At 48.9% G+C, this 24,649-nt stretch overlaps 1 protein-coding gene across 7 annotated transcripts in view; it reads left to right on the top strand.

Moving 5' to 3' along the window:
- Window positions 1–24,649, top strand: part of LOC149326004 (uncharacterized) — a 66,331-nt gene that overhangs the window by 16,698 nt on the left and 24,984 nt on the right. For 5 of the 7 annotated variants that reach the window (XM_089565043.1, XM_089565040.1, XM_089565037.1 and 2 more), the window contains 6 exons: window positions 2,592–2,772; window positions 5,051–5,080; window positions 5,159–5,191; window positions 7,178–7,256; window positions 11,157–11,313; window positions 18,833–18,946. In XM_089565043.1, the coding sequence (XP_089421169.1) occupies window positions 2,592–2,772; window positions 5,051–5,080; window positions 5,159–5,191; window positions 7,178–7,256; window positions 11,157–11,313; window positions 18,833–18,946 (594 nt within the window). The remainder of the gene's footprint in view (window positions 1–2,591; window positions 2,773–5,050; window positions 5,081–5,158; window positions 5,192–7,177; window positions 7,257–11,156; window positions 11,314–18,832; window positions 18,947–24,649) is intronic. The other 2 variants (XM_089565039.1, XM_089565041.1) reach the window with 2 other exon arrangements.

The raw sequence follows: 24,649 nt of genomic DNA, 5'->3' as shown, positions 1-24,649 counted from the left end.
TGAATTGGGCATTTTTTGAGGGGCTGCAAAAAGAGCAGTGGTGTGCTACTTTGTGCGTGCTTGTCAGGCAGGAAGGGGGTTCCCTCGAGGCTGAAAAATCCCTGCTGTAGGCTACAGTAAGGAGGAGGAGGAGGAGGAAGAGTAATCGGTTTGCTACCCTACACGGGGGGAAGGGGGATAAAGAAATAATGGAAGAGAAAAGAGAGTGGCTGAAAATTTAAGTCACTCTGAAAAGTCAGTGTTCGTTGAAGTCACAGCCTATCGTGCAAGCCAGAAATTCGCAAGAAGCGGAGTAGTGCCTTGGAGGCCTCCAACGATCGCCGCGGCCAGTGGCCGAGAATCTTCATTTCTGTCAGTGGGCGTGGATCTAGGCGCTCCAGCGCATGGCTGAGAGACTGCCTTTCGGCGCTGTAGACTACAATAAGGAATAGTGTGCCCCAAAGTAGCTTTTTTCAGAAATTGTCTCGTGGTGCGTCATAAGAGTGGTTTGAGCAGGGCGGGCACATTTCTTGCACTGTGGTCTCCTATTGCTAGAGCAGCAGACGGCAGTCACTGAAAGGCCCTGCCTATCACACTTGGAAGAGTGTGAAACACCTCACCTTGCTGATCCAGCCGTGGGACATAGTGAGCTGGTTGCTGGCCCACACGGACGACTGCAGGGCAAAACTGTTGCAGAACAGTGAGCAGCGAGTAGTTAGCAGCCTGAAAAAGAGGAAAAAAAACTTTGTACGAAGTGGTCTGGCATCATTGTCAGTGCCATTGCATGTTACTCATCAGAAAACCAGAAGCGTTTTGACAAATTCACAATCAAGTAATGCTCTTACAAATCACTTTCATTGTTCTTGGTGAGCTAGAACCCCTTGTTCATATGAAGTTGCTCCTTTCAAACCTCTTCAACTGGAGGAGGTTAAGGTTGCTAGAAGACAGCACTTTGGCGCTATTGGTTAGGTGGCAGTGTTTACTAGTGACAGCAAGGATCCTTTGAATTCTGCAGTGCCGATGAAGCACCTACATAAAGGTGCTGCGCATAGACTCCTCAGCTCTGCGTGGCTCAGGGCTGGCACCTAAGACTGCCATTATGGTTGTGGTGGAGGCATGTTACCATGGTAACTTAAGTGGAACTGGGTTGTATCTTTTGGAAGAAGCACCACTGCCTAAGCTTGTTCTTGTTTTGTTCCTTTAGCTTTTGTTGTGAGCATATTCAGATAGTGGGGGCAGTCCATAAACTGGTTCTCATGGGGTCCGCTGGAGTGCTGTCTGTTGTGCTGATCAGCTGGCATCACAGGCCATAAGCCATAAACATGGTAGCTGGAAGAAAATGGTTTAAACTTTGTTAATGCCTGTTCACGCATGTGTTTTCAGTGGCAGTTCAGTTTACTGTCAGTTTGTGGTGTTGTACGGGGGCCTCAACTCCTGTTAAGATCTCGAAGTTAGTACAGGCGGCCTCACTTATATGAGCCATGTTTTGTGTGCAGTGGAAATTCTTGGAAAAAGGTGGAAAAAGGTGTACAGCTGCTTCGTGGCACAACACTGCCAGAGCTGCCCCGCGTTCTTGACACTCATGTCGCGGTGGAGTTAAAGCTGCAGTGAAGAGGAATCTGAACTCGTCTTTCTGCCACGGGAACTCAGTCTACACGTTCCCAAGCATTCTTAGAAACTGCGACTTATTGCCCTGTGTGGCCGATTTTCGTAATTAAATCGGATTAACGTCCGGCTCCTGCCTTTTTTTTTTTTTGAATTGTCCCCGTATGGTAGGCGGAGTCGACCAACACGTGGAGTGCCTTTCAGCCAGCTCCGTGCTGGCTTGCCGCTCTGCCATCGGCGGAGTAATATGTAGTAATCCGTAGTAGCAAATAGTCCGTGTGTGTTTTTATTTCTGCAGGCTTATTTTGCGGCTATGTTATCTGCGAATGAAACTATTTATTCACGGAAACCTAAAAAACAAAATAAAGCAAAAGCAAAGCCTCCATGGAGCTCGCTGAAAGGTACTCCATGCGTTGGTAGACTTCGCCCACTGTATGGGGAGAATTAAAAAAAAAAAAGGCGGGAGCTGGATGTTAATCCGATTTAATTAGGGAAATCGGCCGCACAGGGCAATAAGTCGAAGTTTCTAAGAATGCTCGGAACGTGTGGGTTGAGTTCCCGCGGCAAAAAGACGAGTTCAGATTCCTCATCACTGCACCTTTAAAAGGAGCAGGGTGCCCACTTAGCACCATCCAGTCCTCACAGTGGTGCGTTTCCCTCGTTTCTTTTCTCTTGAGGCAGTGTCGGCATCTGTGTGAACTACCAGAGATGTAGGAGGCATGCTGAAACTACAAAAGATGGCCCTCCTGGCTCAGCAACCTAAAATTTCGACATCTGTAGATGGTTGGGTGGTCTTGACTTTTGCTGCTCAGTTATGGTGTGTGTGTGCGTAGCTTTGTTTTTTTCGACAGGAATTTGCTCATATTATTGCGCAGTGACTTTTTTTTTTTCTCCATGGACCTGCCTGTTCTTTGCACTCCTGTACCACTAGCAATTACATGGTCAGTGTTTTTGCTGCTGGTGAATGGCATGGCTGACGAAGCCTATGTCCTGCCTGCCTGTTCTAGGAGGGCCACAAGGGGGATGCGGCCAAGGAGCCAGCACCAACTGAGGATGCCACCCCAGCAGAGCCTCCTCTTGAGCATATCCTGCCACCCATTCGGCCCCGAAACACCAAGCGCCGGGAGACGTTGCCTGATGGGACAGTAGTTCCCTCCACTTCGGCTCCCTGGTACCCCTTCCCACCTGGTAAGGGTCCATTTCTTCTTGACGGTGGCGGAAGGTTCACACTCTACCTGAAGCAAAAAATGACTGGCGGTTTAGCATTGCTAAGCTCGAAATATTGCGCAAAGGCACACTGCCACACCTCAAAGCGTGGTTGAGGTGTCCACTGAGCCAGTGAGGCCTCACGCAGATACTGTTGAGGGAGTCCAGCTGCAAATATATTCGCACTGAAACTTCTGGTCCAACCTTGGCTGCAAACTTGGCGCACTGCAGCTGTCAGTTTGCCCTCCTGCTTCCTTCTGGATTGAAGCTGCAGCAGCACGAGCTAGCCTCAACTGATTGGCTTCAGTCAGGTGTATCAGTGGGCTCACATATAGGTAGGTCTGGTCTGGCACCTGCAGGGTCATTCTTTTCTCTGTGTAAGCGTGTGTCAGTAGCCAGTGGCAGCCTGCCCATTGGGCTGCAGATGAATTTAATACTGCCTACACGAACCATGGAATTGCATAACCAGGCCTGAGGTGCACCCTGATCTCTGTATTGCCTCACCAGAACAGGATTTGGCCACCCTGGTGTAGTTCTCGGTCAGAACCTCCTGTGTGACCAAGCCAGTTAACCCTCGGCCCTCAGTCCCCAGCAGCTGCGGAGCAGCTGACCCAGGCGGTGGTCAGACCTGTGACGCAGCGGAGGGTGCTTAGAATCACTGTCTCCGGACAGGCCGCCATTGGAAACTGCGCCTGGAAACGTTTTAACGCTAGAACCTTATCCAGTGAGGCTAGTCTAGCAGGGCTGTTGGAGGAACTAGCAGGTATTAAATGTGTGCCAAAAGGCTTAGTGATGTTAGTGATGTTAGGCTAGTCTAGCAGGGCTCTTAGAGGAACTAGTGGGTATTAAATGTGTGCCAAAAGGCTTAGTGATGTTAGTGATGTTAGGCTAGTCTAGCAGGGCTCTTAGAGGAACTAGCGGGTATTAAATGTGTGCCAAAAGGCTTAGTGATGTTAGTGATGTTAGGCTAGTCTAGCAGGGCTCTTAGAGGAACTAGCGGGTATTAAATGTGTGCCAAAAGGCTTAGTGATGTTAGGAGAGTGTATACAGTACTAAAGAGCGGACACGTACTGTGCTATCGTGGATTAGCAGACAGACGAGAACTAGGCGTGGGATTCCTCATCAATCAGGATATAGCTGGCAACATTGAGGAGTTCTATAGTATTAAAAGGGCTCTGAAACACCTTCCGTGGAGAGCACACCAACTCGCTCAATCATTGCATTGTGTTGTCGTGAACACGTGAGCCAAATAACACACTTATACATGCAACAGAGAAATCCCGCGCGATAGTTGGTGAGCCCCTTCCGGTGACCCTCCTCTGTCACTCGCACCTGCGTGTACAAGTTGACAGTTGGTAGGATTCTTTCAGGCAGCTGCCATGGCCAATGATAGCTCTGCTGGGTCAGGAAGCTCCGCCCCCGAACATCCGCAGTGTCCGAATTGGCGAGCATCTGACTCTAGACTTACCAGGGCCGAGCTGGCAGTTTAAATTATGTGGATTTCTGAATTAACGAGCTTTGAATTGAGCTTTTACTCTATTTTGATTCTGTAGACTCTTTCAATAGACTGAAATCATGGAGACTATTATGGTCTGTTGTAATGAGATCATACTCAAATAACAAGGTGTCAGTGCAATGGTGAACGGCGAAAGTCTCGCCATGGCACTGATGTAGGCGCAACTAAAGCTGCCAAGTCTGACTGGGTTATGGAAATAAACGAAATCTCTGAACTATGTAGTCTACTGGCACTGTTCTGAGCTGAATTGACGATAATGTTGAATTTCCAGTTTGTGAAATGTTTTGTGGTTTGGCTGTAATTGTTTGAATAGGGCACGGAAACTGCCTTGTACTTCTGCAAAATGGAAAAAACGCCATCTGGACTCAAATGATCTCTTCCTTGGGATGTGTTGGAGGGGGTGCAAATTGGCAGTTTCTCCATACTTGACTCTTATGCGTCTTCACATCTCATGCAAACATTGGCCTCTTCTGTGATAAGTTCTTACTCAACAGGTGGACAAAGTTGCCAGTCACATCTCTCACTTGGTTTGCATCTTGATTTCATTTTTAGTGCCTCTAGACATGCTTATGGCTTCATGAAACTCTCTCTCATTTTTCAATTGTCGTTGCCCCTTGTGCTGGGTGATTGTTGAAATGAAAACCAGAGTGATTGGATGTGGGTGTCCCTATAGTGCAGTCTTATTGTGTGCTGTGATAAATGGAGGCAGGGTGTGCGAGTACAGCACTCTCTTTCCTCCAACAGGACCAGGAAATTCGAGAGCCTCCATTGAAAGTGAGTACACTTGCCAGGAGGCCCAGCTCTGGGCGCCAACTGTGTCTACAGACTGTCGTACCACTCTTTGGCTTGCAGAAGTGCGTGAGCGGATTCTGAAGAGGGACGAGGGTGAGTGCCGTTTTTACCAGGGGGGAGTTTCTTATGCAGCCATAGTGGGTGGGCTTTCCTGAGCGGAGAATTGCGCACAAGTGGTATGTCAAATTCTTCTGGTAATTGTGCCCGCCTAAGTGCGTTCTTCACGAGCTGCTATTAATTGGCCAAGGCTTCCCTTAATTTCTTTAAAACACTATAGTCAGCCTCGCGTTCGTCAGTATTGCTGCAGCAGTGTGAAAGTGGGCATGGGTAGTGATGGGCATTCTGTGCCCAGTTGCACCAATCTGTGGTCCATGGTGAAGTTGTGCCAGATGTTATGCCCGAATACTGTTTCAGCTGCCAACAGCAGATGTGAGGTGGCTGAGGCTGCTGCATTAATGCGTACAGGCATTGCCCTGGTTTCTTCTTCCGATGTATGATGAGGAAAATTACCGATGGAATCCAACCCCATTTCTCTTTTATTGAGAGGCTTAAGTAGTGCTGAATTTTGGTCCTCCTAGATTTATCGGTCATTTTCGCAGCACTGCCACATGCCCTATGGGTCAGTGTGTAACTGCTGGTGAGGTTTTTAAAGCTTTACAGCTGATAACTATTTCACGGACCCCACTTGCACTGACTATAACAGCGGCGTCAGTGTCCATGCTTCTCGTTTGTACAGTCAGGGACAAAAGTCTCCAGACCACGTGTTCCTCTAACGATGCCAATAGCTCTGCTATTAGTCAGCGGTTGGAGACCACACTTGTGGAGGTAAAAGTTAAATTTTTGTTCTTTCATCTCCACAAGTGCGGTCTCCAGCCGTTGTCTGATAGTAGAGTTATAAGCTTCGTTTGAGGAACACGTGGTCCGGAGACTTTTGTCCCTGACTGTACAGTATAGAACCACGGTAATTGAAACTTTGTTGGTCAAAAGTTGTCTAACTAAAGTGAGACGCATCCAATGATGGAGTGATTTGGGGGGACATTGTCCGTGGTTAGGCATTTTGCATGCGTGATTTTAAAGGAGAATGTGGGTCATAAAATTTCTTCTTTAATTCTTGATCAGTTTTTTTCATCATGGAATGCTTTGTGACATCAGCTGCAGGTCATGCAAATGTTGCAGTGTGCAGCAGATGCATGGGGACCGGTTATCACGGAAGCATGATTTTGGCTGAAAATGCGAGCTAATATTATCGCTTGCAGGTGGAACTTGTCAGTGGACAAGGTTTTCTATTTATTTTTTTCAAGTTGGAAAAATCGGTTGGTCACTGTTGCACTTGCCCCCTCTGTGGAACAGAAGCAGATGTGGCACATGGCCAGGGTGCGTATTCTTAAAGGTGCAGGGAGGAGGAATCTCAACTTGTCTTTCTGCCGCAGGAACTCCATCTACACGTTCCGAGCATTCTTAGAAACTGCGACTTATTGCCCTGTGCGGCCCATTTCCCTAATTGAATCGGACTAACATCCGGCTCCTGCCTTTTCTTTTGTGAATTCTCCCCGTATGGTGGGCAGAGTCAACCAATGCGTGGAGTGCCTTTCAGCCAGCTCCGTGGAGGTTTTGCTGTTGCTTTATTTTGTTTTTTAGGTTTCCTTGAATAAATAGTTTCATTTGCAGATGAGATAGTTGAGAAATAAGCCCGCAGAAATAAAAATACACACAAACTATTTGCTACTACGGACTACTGCGTATTACTCTGCTGATGGCAGAGCGGCAAGCCGCCACGGGACTGGCTGAAAGGCACTCCACGCGTTGGTCGACTCCGCCCACCGTACGGGGAGAATTAAAAAAAAAAGAAAGAAGGCGGGAGCTGGATGTTAATCCGATTTAATTAGGGAAATCGGCCACACAGGGCAATGAATCGAAGCTTCTAAGAATGCTCGGAACGTATAGATTGAGTTCCCGCAGGGGCAGAAAGACGAGTTCAGATTCCTCTTCACTGCACCTTTAATGCCACATGTAACTCAGTGCAGCAGAAAAGATGGCATGGGGCCCTTCCCAGTGGTCATGTTCTGCCCAATACTGCAGCCCAAAGGGCCAGTGGACTGCCCCTGCTGCCAGGGTCGTCTGGCCGCACCACCCGACACTGGATGTCCCTGCGCCAGAGGTGAGCCCCTCCTCCCCATAGGTGGTGTGCAGGGGAAGCTGCTCTTGTGCTCTGTAGCTGGCCTTGACAGGGGAGCTGGAAGGAGAGAACAGGGGCTCTCCTTGGGGGGGGGGGATGGCACATGATTGAGAAGCAAGCCTTTCGGCCAAGACTGTGCCCGTGTTTAACCATGCTGCTGTCGGAGCATAGATGTGCTTAAGGGGAACTGCATAGGTTTTAGAAATCAATGAGCTTAAGAGGGTCGAATGTGTGAAACCTGCAGGTAAAGCACGCAAGGTCTTTTTGGGCTAGCACCTGAAATAGTGAAGTAATCGCCGATGAAAATCCAGACGCCCTTCAAGCTTCTCTGCAGTGCACAATGCCAAGTGGGGGGCACCTGACATCATCGAAGGTATCTGTACATTTCCAACACAAAAATGCCTGCTTTTAGGGAAAAAAAACCAACGCCACCGAAGGCGAATCCCACCGAGAGTTGTTTGGCAGCGTCTAACGAGTCAGGGCAGGGTGTGGCTGACGACAGCAGTAATTTGAAATAATACCTTCCGTGACGTCACACTGAATTCCCCTGCACTCCTCCAGTGGTTGAGGAGAAGCGCGAAATTCAATCATCCATTACATCACTATTCTCAGTGCTAGTGCAAAAACACTTGGCATGCTTCACCTACAGCCTATATAGATTTGAGACCTTGAATATCGCGATATTCTCAAAAAAGTGCTGCAGTTGCCCTTTAAGATAGCTCTCCTCTGTGTGGAGGTGTGTGAATATTAGAGCAAATCTCTGTAATGTTTGTGCTCAAGGAAGCTGGCACACGGCGTTTTATTACTTTGTGTGTTGTGAGATGTGATCGCAACCACGTGCATTTGCTTCTACATTGTTTGAGGTTATCATAGATGCTCTTTGCGTTTTATAAAGTTCTTTGCCAGCTTTAAATTGAGAGTAGCCGAGAGTGGCAGTCACTGTGTTCTTCGACGACCGTGTACTGATTGTTGTCACTTGCTGTCACTGTTGCCAAGTTGTTAGATTCCTTGTGGGCACAAGTCAGGTAAATAAAGAGTGCTGCATCAGTTTTTTTTTTCGTCTATTGAGAGCGTTGTCACCAGCACATGACAATATCAAATTTGTTTGTGAAACGAATGCCAATAATAAAGATTAGTTGGCAATGGAGTACTATTTTCAAATACAGTTGAAGGTCAAGGGATCGGAAGCAATGTTCAAATGACAGTCAAGAAAACTGACAAGACAAGGGGCGCTTGAATCGCAGTGAATTTATTTGGTGAGGGACTATCGCTTCTTTTCCTCCCTGGCTGTTTTTTTTTCTTGGCAGCATATTGCTGGAATTTTGTGTGTTAAACTGGTGCGTATCAAGAAATATTTCATTGTCTGCTACAGTGGCAACTTTTTTCTGTAACTGTTTTGAGTGAAATTATTTCTCACAATGCTTTTTCTTGTTGTTCATTTTGTCTTTATTGCACTGCCCACTCCTGCCTAAGGTCTAAAACCAGGGCCAGCAGTATCGTATAAATGAATAAATAAATGAATTAAGCACTGCAGGCACAATTACTGCTGGTGACACGCAACAGGACTGTTCGCGAAACGGACACACGTGTGCAGGGTGGCAGATTTATGGGTGTCCCTGCAAATGTGGCAACTTGATCTACAGCTTGGGCCCTACCACCCCTTTCATGCTCCAAATGCAGTGTTGACAGTGGCACGCTTAGCCCTCACGTGTTGGTTTCGCCAGACTGCCCGCCCCTTGGGGACACTGTCTCGAACCACCGTTTCGTTCTCCTCTGAGCTTTCATACGCCTGCTTGTTGACCTCTGTAGTCAAGGGTGAAAGCGAACAACCGCAAGCCCCGTTTTGTCTCTTATGAAAAACGAGAGGATCGCTGGCACCAGTTCATGTTTACAGCCAGTCAGCTGCATCGTGGCATGCCACAGCGATGTGTTGCACAGCACGTGCTTCCTTTTCCGACCAGCAGGCATGTCTTGATGGCCGTTCAGCACATTGGTTTTGTGCAAGACTGGACATTACCGCGCGTCCGGTTTTGCTCTTGGTTTTACGAAAAAAATGGATTTAACTGATGCGACAAGAGTCAGTTACTGTAACATGTGAGCTCAGTCCACACATGTGCTGCGATGTTTGGCCGTGTGTTACTATCCAGATTAGAGCACTGCACAAGCTTACCCGAAAGCCCAGTGCGCCCTGTGGGCTGGGCCAGGTACACTAGTTTCTTGCTGGGCCGGCTTTTGGTTGTGGCTGGGCTCTGCTTGTAGGCTAAATGGCCTGGGCCAAGCTCAGTCTTGCGTACTGAACGGGAGCTGTGGCTGAATTCCCACTTTTTACGTTCTCAAGGAGTTTACAGGTGAAGACAGTAGAAGGCCAGCCACCCCTGTGGCTCACTTGTCTGCTGACCCGAAAGAGGCGGGTTTGATTCCGGCCGTGGCGGCCAAATTTCGATGAAGGTGAAACTCTAGAGGCCCGTGTACTGTGCGATGTCAGTGCAGCACGTTAAGGAACCCCAGGTGGTTGAAATGTCCGGAGCCCTCCACTACGGCATCTCTCAGAGCCCGAGTGGCCTTGGGACGTTGAACCCCCGTAAACCATAAACCAAACAATAGCAGACCAAGTAAGTTAGCGCCGGTTTTCAACTATCCGAAGCAAAAGCAAGAAGATTTCATGGCTTCATTCTGAAAATGAGGTGGTTAGCTATTGTGTTGTTTCTGGTCCTGAACTGGGCCTGCGCATTTGGCGGACCAGGCAGGTGTGAGTTCACTCATGCTCAGTCGATCCCGTAACAGAAGGGGCCTCCGGCCTGGGTCAAAAATTGCAGCCCATGCAGTGCTCTAATCCCAATACTTCGTATAGTATACAAGTGCAGTGTGAATTGAATCGAATAGCAAGGGCTATTCGCAAGCTATTTGAAATGTCGTGTATATTTGTGCACTACTACTTCCGTAGCTGCCGGCATGGCTATATCTCACTGTTAGTTGGACAAGAATTACTGTAGGAGGCATACATACCAGTTACTCACAACAGCCTCTTCACGGGAAAGAAACTGCTGGCTTTCTTTGTAGCCAGTTGCTTCTAGGAAATGAAAAGGACTTTTGTTTAAAAAAAAAAAAAGGGGAAGGAAGAATGCCATACCAATGCAAACAGGCAGCTTTTTGACACTGTTGTCTCGAAATGCATTTACCAAAAGCAAACGTTTTACTAATATTTGGAGTGACACTGACTGCTGAAAGCATGAAAGTTGGAAATGATTGTACTATTACATTTTGCATACCAGCAGCTTGTTGCATTCAGTGCATGCTGGGGTGCTTGCGTGGAATTTCTCAGTGCAGTTGACAACCTTCTGTGGTGCATAAATAAGGCCCTTTGGGCTAGGGTTTCTTTTTTCCTGAATTCAGGGTGTATTGATTTGGTGAATCAGGTTATCCAGAAGGAAGGTATTAGTGCTCGTTTTTGTGCATTGTGTAGAATTCTCCATCTTTTCTTTAAAATGTATGTGGTCTCAAATTGGCACCCAGGAGTCTTTACCCAACTTACTGTCCTGTTGCGTCCGTAGCACTTCTGTGTCTGCAAGACTTGCCTGCTTTGTTTGTTCACTGCAAGAACATTCATTCAACATCACAGTGACCTGCTTAAAAAAATTGCAAAAGAATTGGTGTGAAGAGCGTCTGATACTGAAGTCTCGTGAGTACCCACGTTCTGGCTAAAAGGTGCTTTGTGACCTTATGCTCGGATTAAACCATGCCTCTATAGAGGTTTAAAATCGAAATGTTGCCCCCATGCCAAAGGGGGCCCAGAGGTAAGCAGTCAGGGGACTGTGCTGGCTGGGAATGGTGGGTGGTGCATCATACATGGGCTGCCGATTGAAAGGGTGGTGCCGTATGCAGCAGTGATGGCGGGGCCCCCCAGCTTCCCCCACCGCAGTCAGCTGGTGCCAAGCCTGAAGCCACCGGGGCTGTGCCCAAGCGCATTGAGCCCAAGCGTGTCGAGCCCAACGTGGTGCATGGCCGGTCCACCGCCACCTTCCAGGGACGTTGCCGCAAGGTGCGTTTGCCTCGCCTGGTGAAGGTCAGAGGAGCCTTTCATTGGGGTTTTTCTTTTGAAAGCCACAGCAGTACAGTCATGGCGCTCGCTGTACGTCTGGTGATTTAAGGGGGGATGCGGGTCGAAGGAAATTTCAAAATAGTGGCTTTATTTATTTTTGTTTTCGGCTCTTATCTTCCTGCGTGAACCTTGTACGTTCATGGAGGAAAATATGAAACCAAGATTTTAACTAGAAGTTAAAAATGTATTTAAAGCCACTGCGGTGGCTCAGTGGTTATGGCACTCGGCTGCTGACCCGAAGGACGCTGATTCGATCCTGGCTGCGGTGGTCCAATTTTGATGGATGCGAAATTCTTGGAGGCCCGTGTAATGTGCGAGATGTCAGTGGACGTTAAAGAACCCCAGGTGGTCGAAATTTCCGGAGCCCTCCACTATGGCGTCCCTCATAGCCTGAGTTGCTTCGGGATATTACACCTTCATAATCCATAAATCGTAAAAACATATTTGAAGGACCCTGAGTTACTGAAAAAATCGTGATTGCTGCCAAATTGTGGCCATCTTTGGGCAGCAGCCGCCATAGCGACCATCTGCTGGAAGTGGCCATCCAGTGACCATTGGCTGACACGTCTGTCGGTTTCGGAATCTTGCTCCGCTGGAAAATACAAGCCATGGCGCACGGCAGCCACTTGCACACACGGCCGTTCTAGGCGTCTGTGTTCAAAAATACATGCTTTGGCAGCCACACTGCGCTTTCTACTGCATACGCCGTTCTTTTTTTTTTTCAATAATTGACAAGATGTTCGCTTCTTTGTCATGAAATTTTCTGCAGAGGCAATCAATGATGTCATAACATATTTTTTCATTCTTATGAGTAAGTACCATGTCAATTTCATGTGCCGTTAAAAAAAAAACGAAATGTGGAAAGAGATATCAGAGTTGTCTTGAACATTTATACAGACAACAGGTCATGCATGCATATACATGTATGCTGCTTTTGTGATATTGAGATGATTACTGCAAGTAATTTTCCCTGATTGATGAATAATGATATGCTTTTGACACCGCGGTGGCTCAGTGGCTATGTCGCTCGGCTGCTGACCTGAAAGACGCGGGTTCGATCCCGGCCGTGGTGGTCGCTGGGGTGGTCGAAATTTCTGGAGCCCTTCACTGCGGCGTCCCTCTCAGCGTCAGTTGCTTTGGGGCGTTAAACCCCAATAAACCAAACCAAACCAATATGCTTTTCGCAATTAGGTTACTTTCGCTATGCGTTGTTAGCTAGGTGACGCGTATGTGTCCTTGGCCTTTTGTCTACCTGTGGTAGTAAATGAGGACATGAACACATCGTGACCACAGCCAGTAAGAGGAAACTGATTTTCGGTAGCACCATTGATCTTCTGACTGCTCTGGCTGCTTGCCGTCACTGCTAGCACGGGTGCATGCACCGCTGGCTTTGTCGGTGGTGCACTGCAGCTTTCTCGGCCTTTAAAGCCACATTGCGTTTGAGCGTGGCCACTTTAGCTCACACCATCATGTGCAAGCTGGAAGGGCATGCGAGTGGTGCCTCTCCTCCCCCGCCAATTCTGGTTTGGAGAGAGTCTCTGGAAGTGAGGCGCTAACCAACTCTACTCGCCTGTGTGAACACATCTTGTCACTCAGCGCAGTTCACCAGTGTCACCTCCCGTGTGAGCTGATTGGCAGCACAGTCGGGCACGTCTGATCTGATCATAAGCGTTGCTTTCAGCTTAGGGAGTGTGTTGGAGAAGCGGGCGTGCCAAGATGGTGAGACAGCGAAAGTGGCGCAAGTGTTGTTGCAGCGCTGACCTGACTCGTGAGTGGTGCCATGTGCGGGAAGTGGGAACTCGCTGTTTTAGAGGTTGTAGTAAATAAGTGCAGGGGCTTCACTCCTGTCATGGCGCTCAAGTGTGCATGCCCGGCCACAGTAGTTTCTGCTGTATATACGTCACATTGCGCTGGAACTGCTAGCTGTGAAGGCGGTGTCCTGGAGCGGTTTGGCAATCAACGTGAAAGTGGTGTTTGGCTTCGATTGGTGCTGAGCATGGTCAGCTGCTGGAAGAATTAGTTCTCCCTTCATATTGAGCTGTAAAAGTGGCCAGAAAAGGATTAAAAAGATCTCTGCCCAGCTGAAGTCAGGTGAAGTGAGCCTGTGACCCTATTCGCAAGAACTGTGAGGGTGAATCTTGCACACTAGGAGAGTTCGTCTTGTGATCTAATGGCCCACGTTTTGAACTGTATTAGCACCAAGTTTCATGTGATTTGAGTGAGAATTTCGACATCTAGACGAACAAACTTTCGTTTTTTTTCACAAAGTGGTGCTTTTTCCCATTTAAAAGTTTGTGCACACAATGTTTTCCTCTTGCACTCGTTGGATTGCAACAAAATTTTGCGCAGATGGTTCTTGGGGTGCATAGAGTTGCAGATATCATTTATATAACGTGTGCCTTCGTTCGGTGCACAGTGTGCTGTGTAAGCTTTGAGAAATTCTCAAAAGCATGCAATGAGCATTCGCAATCAAACGTGTTTCAGTTGACACCACATCGCAGGGAAAAAACTGCCGGTGCGTTGCTTATCAAACAACACGCTGTACTCTCATATTATCGCGTGTTTGTTTACTACGCAGTAAGTATGACTGGTATGACCTCTGACGATCGACCCTGCATGGTGATTGACTCTGCTGTGGTCGTTGCAATTTATACGTTTGTGAACTGCTTCCTGTAGGCTGTAATCAGAAAAGAATCGGGATACGTTCCGTTCGACTGTAGTCTGTCGGCCACCGGCTTTTGCTGGGGGCATGGAATTCACACGTAATCTGGACAAAAGCGCATATCAGCTTGTTGAACGTTCGTCTAGAACAGGTGGGTGTACAGTACGAAATTATCTTTGTATCGTATCTGTAATGCTGCAGCTTTACTGCAGAGAACTGTCACTGGAATGACAGGCGCTGCCGTCAAGTCATGCGTATCGCGTGTGCTGGCATGATCGATTAGCGCTGGGAGATTCTTTTTATCTCTTTAATGAGCCAAATGCGAGTAGATGCATGCCTACAGTACTTATGAGATATTTTAAGCATATGTGGCAGAAGGCCTGTGCATCAAGCTGTACAACAGTTGGCGGCGACACAATCAGCCTCGATCGGCTGTTGTAAGTGACAACTTTGTGGCCACAGTATGCCTCCAGAGCTGCCTCGAGCAATGTCCTCATGAGGGCTTTTAATAAATGACACGTTTCAGTCAAGCGTTTCTCAAAGCATGTCCGCCTTTGCACTGCGCCGAATGCAGTGAAGACCATACGCTCTCGTATCGCACTCAACTAACACCTCACAAAACACGTTCAGCACTTGCGTATATGCGCGCTGTAGTCTGCGGCCGCTCTAATGAAAGGCCTCAAACACCGTCGCCATATCAGCCGAGCGCACGAAATTAACAGCCAGAATATTTTTTTAATCAGAACTATGTGATCGTAATGAAGCGAGCATTTGTGCTTGCGAGGTAGTGAGAAGATCGAAATACGATCACACGTACGCACGCAAAACATAAATAAACAGTGAGAAGTACTGCAACAGGCGTCATTGCAGGGGACACAGACGATAAGCATTGTGGCCTAGTCGAAACAAGCACTTGCATCGCGCAAAACATCGCATGAAGAACTGCGGTCCTTCTAGTCGATATAAGAATGGCTGCGCGAGCTTCCCGCTGCCTTACCCCTGTGCCGTTGTCTGCTAGTTGCCCGAGCGCTGCCAGCACAAAATCGTCCTGGCGAGTCTGGCCGCCGGCTGGCAGCCCGAAACTGCCCAGCCAGAGAAAAACGAACGCGTTTTGGGCAGCGTCCGGAAGTGCGCGGAGCAGCCAGAGAAAATTGAGCGTTGCGCTTTGGCAGCCTGCAGGCAGCCAGAGGCGGATAATTGAAAAGGCCCAATTATGACTTTTGACGAGTGTTGGCCAGGCTTGGCTACGGAACTGGCGGCAAGAAGCCGCACCCGAATTGGAAAGGCGTCCATTAGAAGGCCATCCTCCTCGTGAACATCAGACTTGTAACTGCGATCTTTGTCGTGGTTTGATGGCGTCGTTCAAGTGGAAGGCGCTTCCCCTTGAAGAAAAGCTTGATGTACTTAACGCAGTCGACAGGTAGGCAGCGCAGAAGAGAGTCGACATTGCCAAAAACCCTGGTCTGCCACTCTCAACGCTTAAGAGCATCGTCTTGAAGCATGCCGAGCTAGAAGGGAATGCCGCGCTCTTCGATACGAAAGCTAAGCAGGCGCCAAGTATGGAAACCTCGATGAGGCTCTTCTTACCTGGTTTAAACAAGCTCGCGCTGCCGGTGTTAACTTCGACGGCAGCATTTTACGTGAGAAGGTGATGGATATAGCCGACAGACTGGGCATCACTGACTTTGCGGCATCAAATGTCTGAATCGACCGTTTTTTTATCCACGTCACTGTGGATGCTGCCGTCATGGCGTTGGAGTGGCAAAGCATCGCCGAGATCATTTTGAACTCGGTCGTGAGTGAAGCCACTGACTGCAATGATGACGAGGAGTGCGAGCCGCATGATTCCGGGGAGTTGGCAGATCCGAGCTTTGTAGAAGTCGTCGCGGCTTTGGACCTCCTCTGCAGGTATTTCGCACCTCAAAGCGACGCTGACAGCAGTGCGGCCTTCCAGGCTATTGAGAAACGCTGGGTGCTTTCCAGTGAGCGAAAGAAACTGCAATCCACCATTCTCGATTTTTTTAAAGTCCTAAGCTCACTTTCTGGAAATAAATTGTTTCAAGTCAAAGCTGCACTGTTTTCATTTTTGGAGCTTTCTTCATTGTTGCATTTCTTTTTCCCAGTCCGGTGAAAAGCGCATGAACGGGGTTCCACTGTAAAAACTGATGCCTCTGGCTGAGCCAATAGCGTTTACGTGCTCCTGCTAAGCTTAGGTGACCAATTTTCCATTCATGCTGTGCAGCCTTCTTCGCTCCTCACTCATCCTTGTTTGCAGAGCCTTCCTCAGATATGCATGCCGTTCCAGTAGGACAGATTTTATAAACACTAAAAAAACAGATGCTAGACTTGGTAGCACATTCAGTAGATGCAGCATTGCAGTATGAAGCAGGACACAGTAATGCAGTTTTAGTTTAAGCAATTTATGACACTGGAGTAGGATTTTGAGGGAAAGCAGCCTAAGGACAGCTCGCCAAAATGGCGGTCCGAGCATTGGTCATCAACCCAACGATCTTGTGCCATGCGCTGACAGTGCGGCAGCTGCCGCGCTGCCCATCATCCTCTTTAATCGTCCTCTTTATAATCACCGCTGGCTGAAGGCGAAGCCATCGTGGCTACTCAGGGACACAACAACACAATAGGTCATAGTACGGCTTCAGGCGTGACACATGAACAGCCTCGCGGTTATGTTGGCATCGATCTGTTGCGGGTGTCAGTGGGTCGGCAGTGTAGTTGACCAGGGAAAGGCGCTCACAACGCGGTAAGGTCCATGGTACTTCGGGAGAAGTTCGGAAGAGGGGCCAGGTGTGGTAGACGGCACGCGAAGCCCGACGAGAGAGCCAGGTAGAAAACTGTCAGCAGGGTGGGTAGTGTCAAAGTGGAATTTGACTTCCCTGCTCACCGGACGTTTATGACCGAGCGAGCTGACGGCACTCCTCGGCATGCTTGGAAGACTTGTTGGGCCAGTAAGGAAGTAGTGTTGAGCGGTGAGGAATGTTCTCTCCCGTAAAGAAGAAAGAACGGCGAGAAGCCAGTGGTGGTCAGCGTGGCGGTGTTGTAGGCGTAGGTGATGAACGGCAGGATCCGGTCCCAGAGTGGTCGGAAGACACGTACATGGACAGCATATCGCCCAAGGTGCGGTTAAACCGTTCCGTCAAACAGTTAGTCTGCGGATGCTAGGCCATGGCGGTATGGTGAGTGATCTTACATTGTTTGTGAAGGGATTCCATGACCTCGGACAGGAAGATGCGCCCACGGTCGCTCAGCAGTTCCCGGGGGGCTCCATGGTGAAGTATGAAATGAAATATTAAAAACCGGGACTCTTTCCCCTTGTGCAGTAACGCTTTCTCTGCCTTTTGCGCTAGGCTAGGACACGTCTGTCCACATGCACCGTTTGCTGCTCCAATCCTTTGATCAGGGGCACACAGTGAAATCTGTAGGTTTGCCCACACACTTGCTAATGAACAAGGTATCAGTGTCATGCAGCACTTGCTTTGTCCATAGTGTAGGAAACTTGCTTTAAAATAGGGTCCTCCGACAGTATGTTCGACAAGTTACCTTGTATGGATTGCTGCCCCAGTGCAAGAAATCTGTTTTCTCTCCTAGTGATAGAGTGAGCCTCTCTGTCCTGCGAAGCCTGGATGTAAACAGTGCCATCACTGAGTCCGGTTCATTGGGCTGCAACATTGTGCTGCTGCAGTCATCCACATCATGCAAACAGAATTTTTTTGTTGTGTACAATTTCGCTCCCTCCACATCTTCTCCCCACGGGAGGTCGGCCACATTTCAGTTCCTTTGAAAGATACGTCGGGAGGTTTGGTAGAATTGTAGGCTTGGCGTCAGGCTTTCCACGTGGAAGGCAGATTTTCTTGCCATTAATAATATATACATAGTCTGTCAAAATCTACTTATCTTCAAAATGGAGCTCACCGAGTCAGTCAATTCCGCAGTCTTGTTAGCATGATGGACGCTGCGCTCCCAAATCTGTCGGGGGCTTGAAGAAACAAGTTCTTCGCTGCAGCTAGGCGCAAAAGAGTTGTTTCATCACGAATGATCACGCTCAGCTGCTGGCCCGAAAAACGTGGGTTTGATCCCGGTTGCAGCGGCTCGATTTGATCGAGGCGAAATGCTAGAGGCCCGTGTACTGTGCGATGTCAGTGCTCGTTAAAGAACCCCAGGTGGTCGAAACTTCCGGAGCCCTTCACTACGGTGTCCCTCATAGTCTGGGTCACTTTGGGGCATTAATCCCTCATAAACCACAAACCTCGAATTATCACTGCACATTATGTGTAGACCATGAAAAGTGCACACAACACAGCAGGAATGTACAACCATCTGCTTGCAACAAACACCAACGGGACAGGCAAGCCGGTGTACAACTGCAGCCCAGGTGAAAGGTGCAGCGGCACCACCTCACAGCCGCTTGAGGTTTCTGGGATTTTGGCTTTGCGAACGCACAGCCTTGTCCCACTACCCCTAATCTAGTACACTCTAACTGCTCCTACATGGTTCCCCCTCCCTTACAAGTGTAGCAGATTGAACAAAATTTGTTTTGCAATGTCTGTTTCTTTTCATAGCTGTGTTTTATCACATCATGCATCGACCCTGCAGTGTACATGCCTCAGTGCTCCACTTCGGAATGCATGCAAAGTGCTGTTGGGCAATGCAGCATTGTTCACACCCTACGAGGGTCCTCTGCAGGGACTCGTGGCATGCAGGCAGAGTGTGGTTGCAGCCCTGGGGGACAACAGCACAGTGCTTTCGCTGGGGTCATGGGTTGTCTGCACTGCCTTATTACAGGTGCTACTGGTTACCACTTCAGTGGGGCAGGCAGGCCATTCGGCATCCCGGGGTGGTGCCTCATTGGCTGAGGACGACGCTGCATGCTCCCTCGAGCCTGGACGCATCTACAAGGTATGGGCGCCGAATGGGGGCCTCTGGTGCTGCTCATTCCGGTGCGCCCTCCACGAGTCACTGCTTTTGTTTGTTCACAAGGTTGTGCTGAAACTGGGAGGAGACTGGCTTTTTCTCAGCTGGTGTAGTACTGTGGTAGGCGACAGGATGAGGGGTTTAAGACCAAGGTTCTTCTGGTGTGACAGGGGTGTTGGTGGGTTGGAATGGGACTCTTCCTGCTGCGGCAGAAATGGTCGGCCATCTTATGACAGCACACCCCAGTTTCTTATCCATGTCACCGATTTCTGAGCCATGGAACTGGGTGTGATGGGTAGGGAAGTCAATTGTCTTCCACTAGATAGGACGGGATTTCGGTTCATCAGCTTCAGCATACAGTACCTTGTTTACGCATTTGTAAACAAGTCTACCCCCAAAAGAGATGGCAGGGTGTGCCCATGGGCACATTCCACAACTGAAATGTATTACTCACTGGACTGCTTGTCTACACTTGTGCCAACGTCCTCACTCGGGCTGCCATCATCGCTGCTGCGGTCCCACAGCACGTCATCGTCCATGGAAATCCGCACTTCGCAAACAACCGCACTGCGACATTGACTTGCGGACTGGCACTCAGTTGCTCGTTTCTTCAACGTAAAGAATGACAGCCTTTTCGAGTGTGGCCTTGGAAGAGCGCCGAACATTTACCGGACCTGAAGCACTCGTGACGATTGAGGCACCACAGTAAAAACTGGTGAAAAAGTGGCCAGCACTGAAGTCAAGTGCAGCAAACAAAGCCAAAGAGAAACTATCCGTGAGGAGTTTTGGCTCTTCCATCAGCTACTGACACTCCCATCAGCGCTGAGTGCACACTGAAGGTTGAAAGAAATGGAAAATCCTTTCGAGCAAGCGTGCAGAATAGCCGCATACCGAACCACGCCGTAGCGTCCTTGATATCTCATTTGTTTTGCCTTTATTGATGGTGTGATGCTTTGGTTTCATTTGCAAGTCGACCGCCCAACGCAGGATTTTCAAAATTAAAAAGGTGCTCTTACAATCCTGTGAATACGGTATACAGCCAACGGCCAATTTTTCAAACATGCTGGGACTTGAGAATTGGTTAGTTTCTTGTGCTTCAAAGATGACGATTTTCGCATTTCCTACGTTCCGTTTGCTAGTGTTCATATTTGTCGAGCTTTTATCACTACCAATACCAGACAGAGCAGCGCAGCTGCGATACATGTGTCACGCTGTGTCGCCATATGTGTGCCACGCAAACTGAGAACAGAGTCATTCTCGGGGCAGCAACGGCACAAAGACGGAATCCACTGCAAGAAGCGAGAGGGAAGTGAGCGCCTCTGACTTGCACCCTTGCCTCAACATCCCCCCATCCACCACGTGCCATGTTGTGCAAGTCATTGAATAAATTATTTTGATGGTCATATTCTAATGCAGCAGATCTCTAGAGGTGGTCTTTGTGAGCCTTCTCATTGGGTGGGCCCAGGTGGCGGGATGGGGCTGTGGAGGAGGGGTGCAGTCCCAACCTGTTTTCTTTATTCTTTAGTTTGTCTGTGAGGTCCCTCCCACCAGGTTGTGGGAAACCTGCCCGAGGTCTGCCACCTAGGTCATGTGACCTTGTTAAGTCATTGCAGCCTGCCCACCATGGCATGTGGCAGTTCAGTTAATGACTGGTCATGAGAGGTTGCTTGGGAAGAGCAGTCTGGGCTTCACAAGTTCCACCAGTGGTATGAGGACTCCCAGACTGCACATATGGGCATTAACGAATTTCATCATACTCTTGGGAAGGGAGCTTCAATCTGATTTCACCAATCTTTGGCCTGCTTGACCTTGAAAACTGAAGCTCCAAGCGGTAACCGAACTGCTAGCGGACTTAATTTGCTTTTGGCCTAACCACCCTAAATCGGTCATCATTTTTATTATGGGACCCCAGTTTGTGCGAGTTTCTGTGCGTGTGTGTGGTACGGTATTTTGCGCCGTATCCGCGACATTAAATCTACCAGCATATCTCGTGCTACTTTTAATGTAATGTGTCCACTTCTACCGTAGTGTGAAGCATTTCTGGTGTTCTACTGGGTGGGGAACTGGGTGACGGAATTCCGTGGGAGTATTTTGAGCAGCTGTCCTTGGCGCTTTGAGCATTGTCAGGGAGGTGATTTTCGCCATTGCAGCAAGTGAAGTAGCTGCATCAGGTGTTTTTGATTGAGGACATGAGGCTCATCAAAGCGTTGTTCGAAGAGGGCGTCTTAGTTTTTTCCTCTCCTGAATTGTTGCTGCAGTGTCAGTTGCGGATACAGAAAGGGCCCACTGTCGTGTTGTGGTGATAGAACTGTTCTTAGAAAGGCTGCCAAACCATTTTGGCTGCATCCTCGATCCGACACCGGCAGTCGCCGCAATCCCACTTGCCCCCTCGATCAGCCGTTGCCAGTCTTCTGAGCTGGACAGAGCAGCTTCCCAAGAGGAGTGGGGAATGAGCGGGTGGTTTGTGGCATGCCCATATGGAAGAATGATATAAGGTGGGTTTGGAGCTGCCGCATGACTGACTGCACAAGAGGTACTGCGAGGGGAAGAGTGGACCTTTGTGGTTGGGGTTTGGGAAGGTGTGTGAAGATGTCACCAGGCAGTGGAGTCAGTTCTGGACAGGGATTTCTGCATTTCGGTGGAGGGTGATGGTTGTGTGGTTGGCACTGGAGCATTTTTGGTTTCTGTAAACTCTGGTAGCTGGCCTCCTGGTACCCGGGTGGTTAGCTCACGGGCGAGCGTGCTGGTTGCCAGCAAGGGATGCATGGCCTGGTGGCACGCGAATGAGGGGGAGTGTGTGAGCCCTTTTGTCTCTTGAGCATCAACTGTAGGTGGAGGGGTTCAGTAGCAACATCCACTGTGCCCTTTGTTTCATCCTGCAGTCTTTTTTGCGCTCTTTAACGTGTGGCCAGTACCAACCAGCCCAAGTTTGTTTTCCTGTAGTCGACTTCTCTAAGGTACTTGAGAAAAGTTGATACTTTGTTTGCACAGTTCTTTAGGGACAATTCTGAAACCACCTTCGTCACCCTAAAGCCTTCCTCTTCAGTGTGAGCTGTGGCACAGAAGTGCTGTTGGGCATCCCTGTACAGTTGTTGCTGCTTGTGGGCAGAATTGACCTATGACGTCATTCCCGGCGTGACTGGGTGAGCAAGGAGCCGAATGTGGGGCACCCTTGCTGCTGAACACGAGAATACTGACTGCCTGGCCAGTTGAATGTCAGTATGCCGAAGCATGTGATTGATATTTTGAGTGCTCTCATGCGCCAAGCAGCACAAAGAGCAAACTGAATTTGCAGTCCACCAGGGGTGTTTAGTTCCCATTTTGTCAGTGCTAGATGCAGCGAGAATTCAGTGTTTAAACTAACCTCAGACTGTGTGTGTCTTTCAGTGAAGCTTTTTTTGACTAGAGAATTCATCACTCCTGGTTGCACCTTCGTGACAACAAGAAAAGGTGACAATACACAGTTGAAAGAGATACTTCTGGAAGTCTATTATACGAGAAAGCATGCTCATGCTGCACACGGATGAAAACTTTGTCAAATGGCGTGAAAACTTCGATTTGAGAAATTGATATTTGAAAGTTTGCGAACGTTAAAAAATTCCAGAATAATCGGCACTGATCTAATACTGCCGACTTCCATAAATCCAAACATTCTGGAGAAGGGAGTTCAAGGCATCCGTTGCTTTCTTCTTCATTGTTCATCGTCTCCTCCATTGCGTAGACCAGTCATTTGGATGCTGAAAAGCTTGGACCTTGTACAAAGTTCGACAAGTGGGCCTTCCCACTTACAACATGTATTTATAACATGGTGGATCACCTGCTTTAAACAATCTCAATGCAAAAGCTTGCCGCCATTTTTTGTTTGATGCTTTGTAAATGGGTTTCATACATAATGCCATTTGTCTTTGTTGTCCTCCCAACTCTTCTAGCGTGAGCTCCGCAGTCTCGTTTTGGTCAACTGTGGTATGTGGGAAAGCCCACTTGGCAGGATTTTACTTGGGGCTCTCAGAGGGGGCAGTCAGTGGCAGGGCAAGCGATCGTTTGAATATCCCACCCATTGCATGGTGCATTGTAGCCTGTCCACATCTGAAGTGCGTGCAATGACAGGATCGACGACGACAGGAGGGCCTCCATCACGAGTCCAAAAAGTAGCCTGGCTGCATTGTTTTGGCGTCTGAGCTTCGCCACCAGCCCAGGGCTTTCGGCCGTGTATTCGTCACTTGCCTGAACCATAATTACTATACTGACTCTTGGTGGAAAGTTGCGCATGCATGCCATTGGGCAACAAATGAGCATAGTGATGGTCCAACTGTTGTCACGTGGCTGTGCATTTCAGTCTTCCCAAAAGTACCGCCGTCAGCATGCTTGACACGAATGCTTGACAACATGGCTTGGACTGACGCCAGCGCTGACAAGCGTTGCCAGCTGGAGTTGAGAAAATGTTCTACAGTAAAAGCTCGTTAATTCGAACTCCACGGGATCGGGAAAAAAGTTCGAATTATCCGATGTTCAAATTATTGAATGGCCGCGAAAAAACCGGCAAGAACCATTTACATTAAGGTATATGTCCCGTATTTACTTGCGCAACGAACCCACTCGCAAAATGCCCCCCCCCCCCCCCCCCGATTTTTGCCAATTTGAAAAAAAAAAAAAAATGCGTCCCTCCGTTTCGCGCCATCACGATCCACAACGCATTTCTTGGCGGTGCGCCAGGATGCTGCGCAGCGATAACATCGCGGACGGTGTGTTTACTTTTGGCGTTAGCTCTAGCAAGGGGGGAAGCGAACTTGGCAGAGTGCCAACGCTTGTCGGGTTGTGCAAGCCTTGTTTTCAGTACGTTTGCCTTATCGTGCCATGGGCGATTGGGGCGGACGCTGTCTACTGCCACTCAATCATTGGAACGCGCGATAGCAGCAGCAAATGCCTTTTGCAGCGAACGATGCTAAAAGCTGGCGTCATGATCGCGCGGACCGCGTGCTTCCGTTGGGGTGGAAGGATGGACGACACTCGCAAAGGAAAAAGTTTCACACGTAATTGGTAGCGCCCGCCCGAAGTCATAGCCTTTCACGGGCATTGGCTGGGACCGCGCGGACAGTACTTATCCGTATTTCCGAATTAACAGGGCTCGAATTAACGAGTATTTAGTTGTGAGTTCCGGAGGTTGCGCGGAAAAGAGGATAGGCAGCCGCCGCCGCCAACCCCTACCCTCCGGTGCCGCCGGCCGCCGCGCCGGTGATGGCACCGTATAGGCTTTAACCACTCATCCACGGTTTTATCTGGTTCCATCTTCTGTCCCCGTTTAGGACTTGTGCAGCCTCTAACTATGCGGAGATGTTTTTTTTTTTTGCCGACGTGCTGTGCGCCAAGCCCCACAGGCGTGGCGGCGCATAGTTCGAATTATCCGTAGCGGAACCGACTCGCTTTCGAATTAACGGGCTTTTCTATACACAGATCTCTATGGAGCTTGGCTGGACCAAGCAGTGTAGTTCGAATTATCCGAAATTCGAATTATTGAGGTTCGAATGAAGGAGCTTTCACTGTAGTATGTTTGTGGCAGTTGATGATAGCTGGAGCTCAGTTTGATTTGCCTTGTCATTCGCCTATGTCCGACCGATGGCGAGAGAGCGCTCTTGACAGGCCCATTTAGCCATGTTTCACTCGTGGCTGCACCCTCAGGTTTGCTTAGGA

This window comes from Amblyomma mixtum, chromosome 10, assembly GCF_055824585.1.
Source record: "Amblyomma mixtum isolate Tamu chromosome 10, ASM5582458v1, whole genome shotgun sequence".
Taxonomy (NCBI): Eukaryota; Metazoa; Arthropoda; class Arachnida; order Ixodida; family Ixodidae; genus Amblyomma; species Amblyomma mixtum.
Note: the sequence above shows the minus strand (reverse complement) of the source record. Positions and strands in the feature narration are given on the sequence as shown.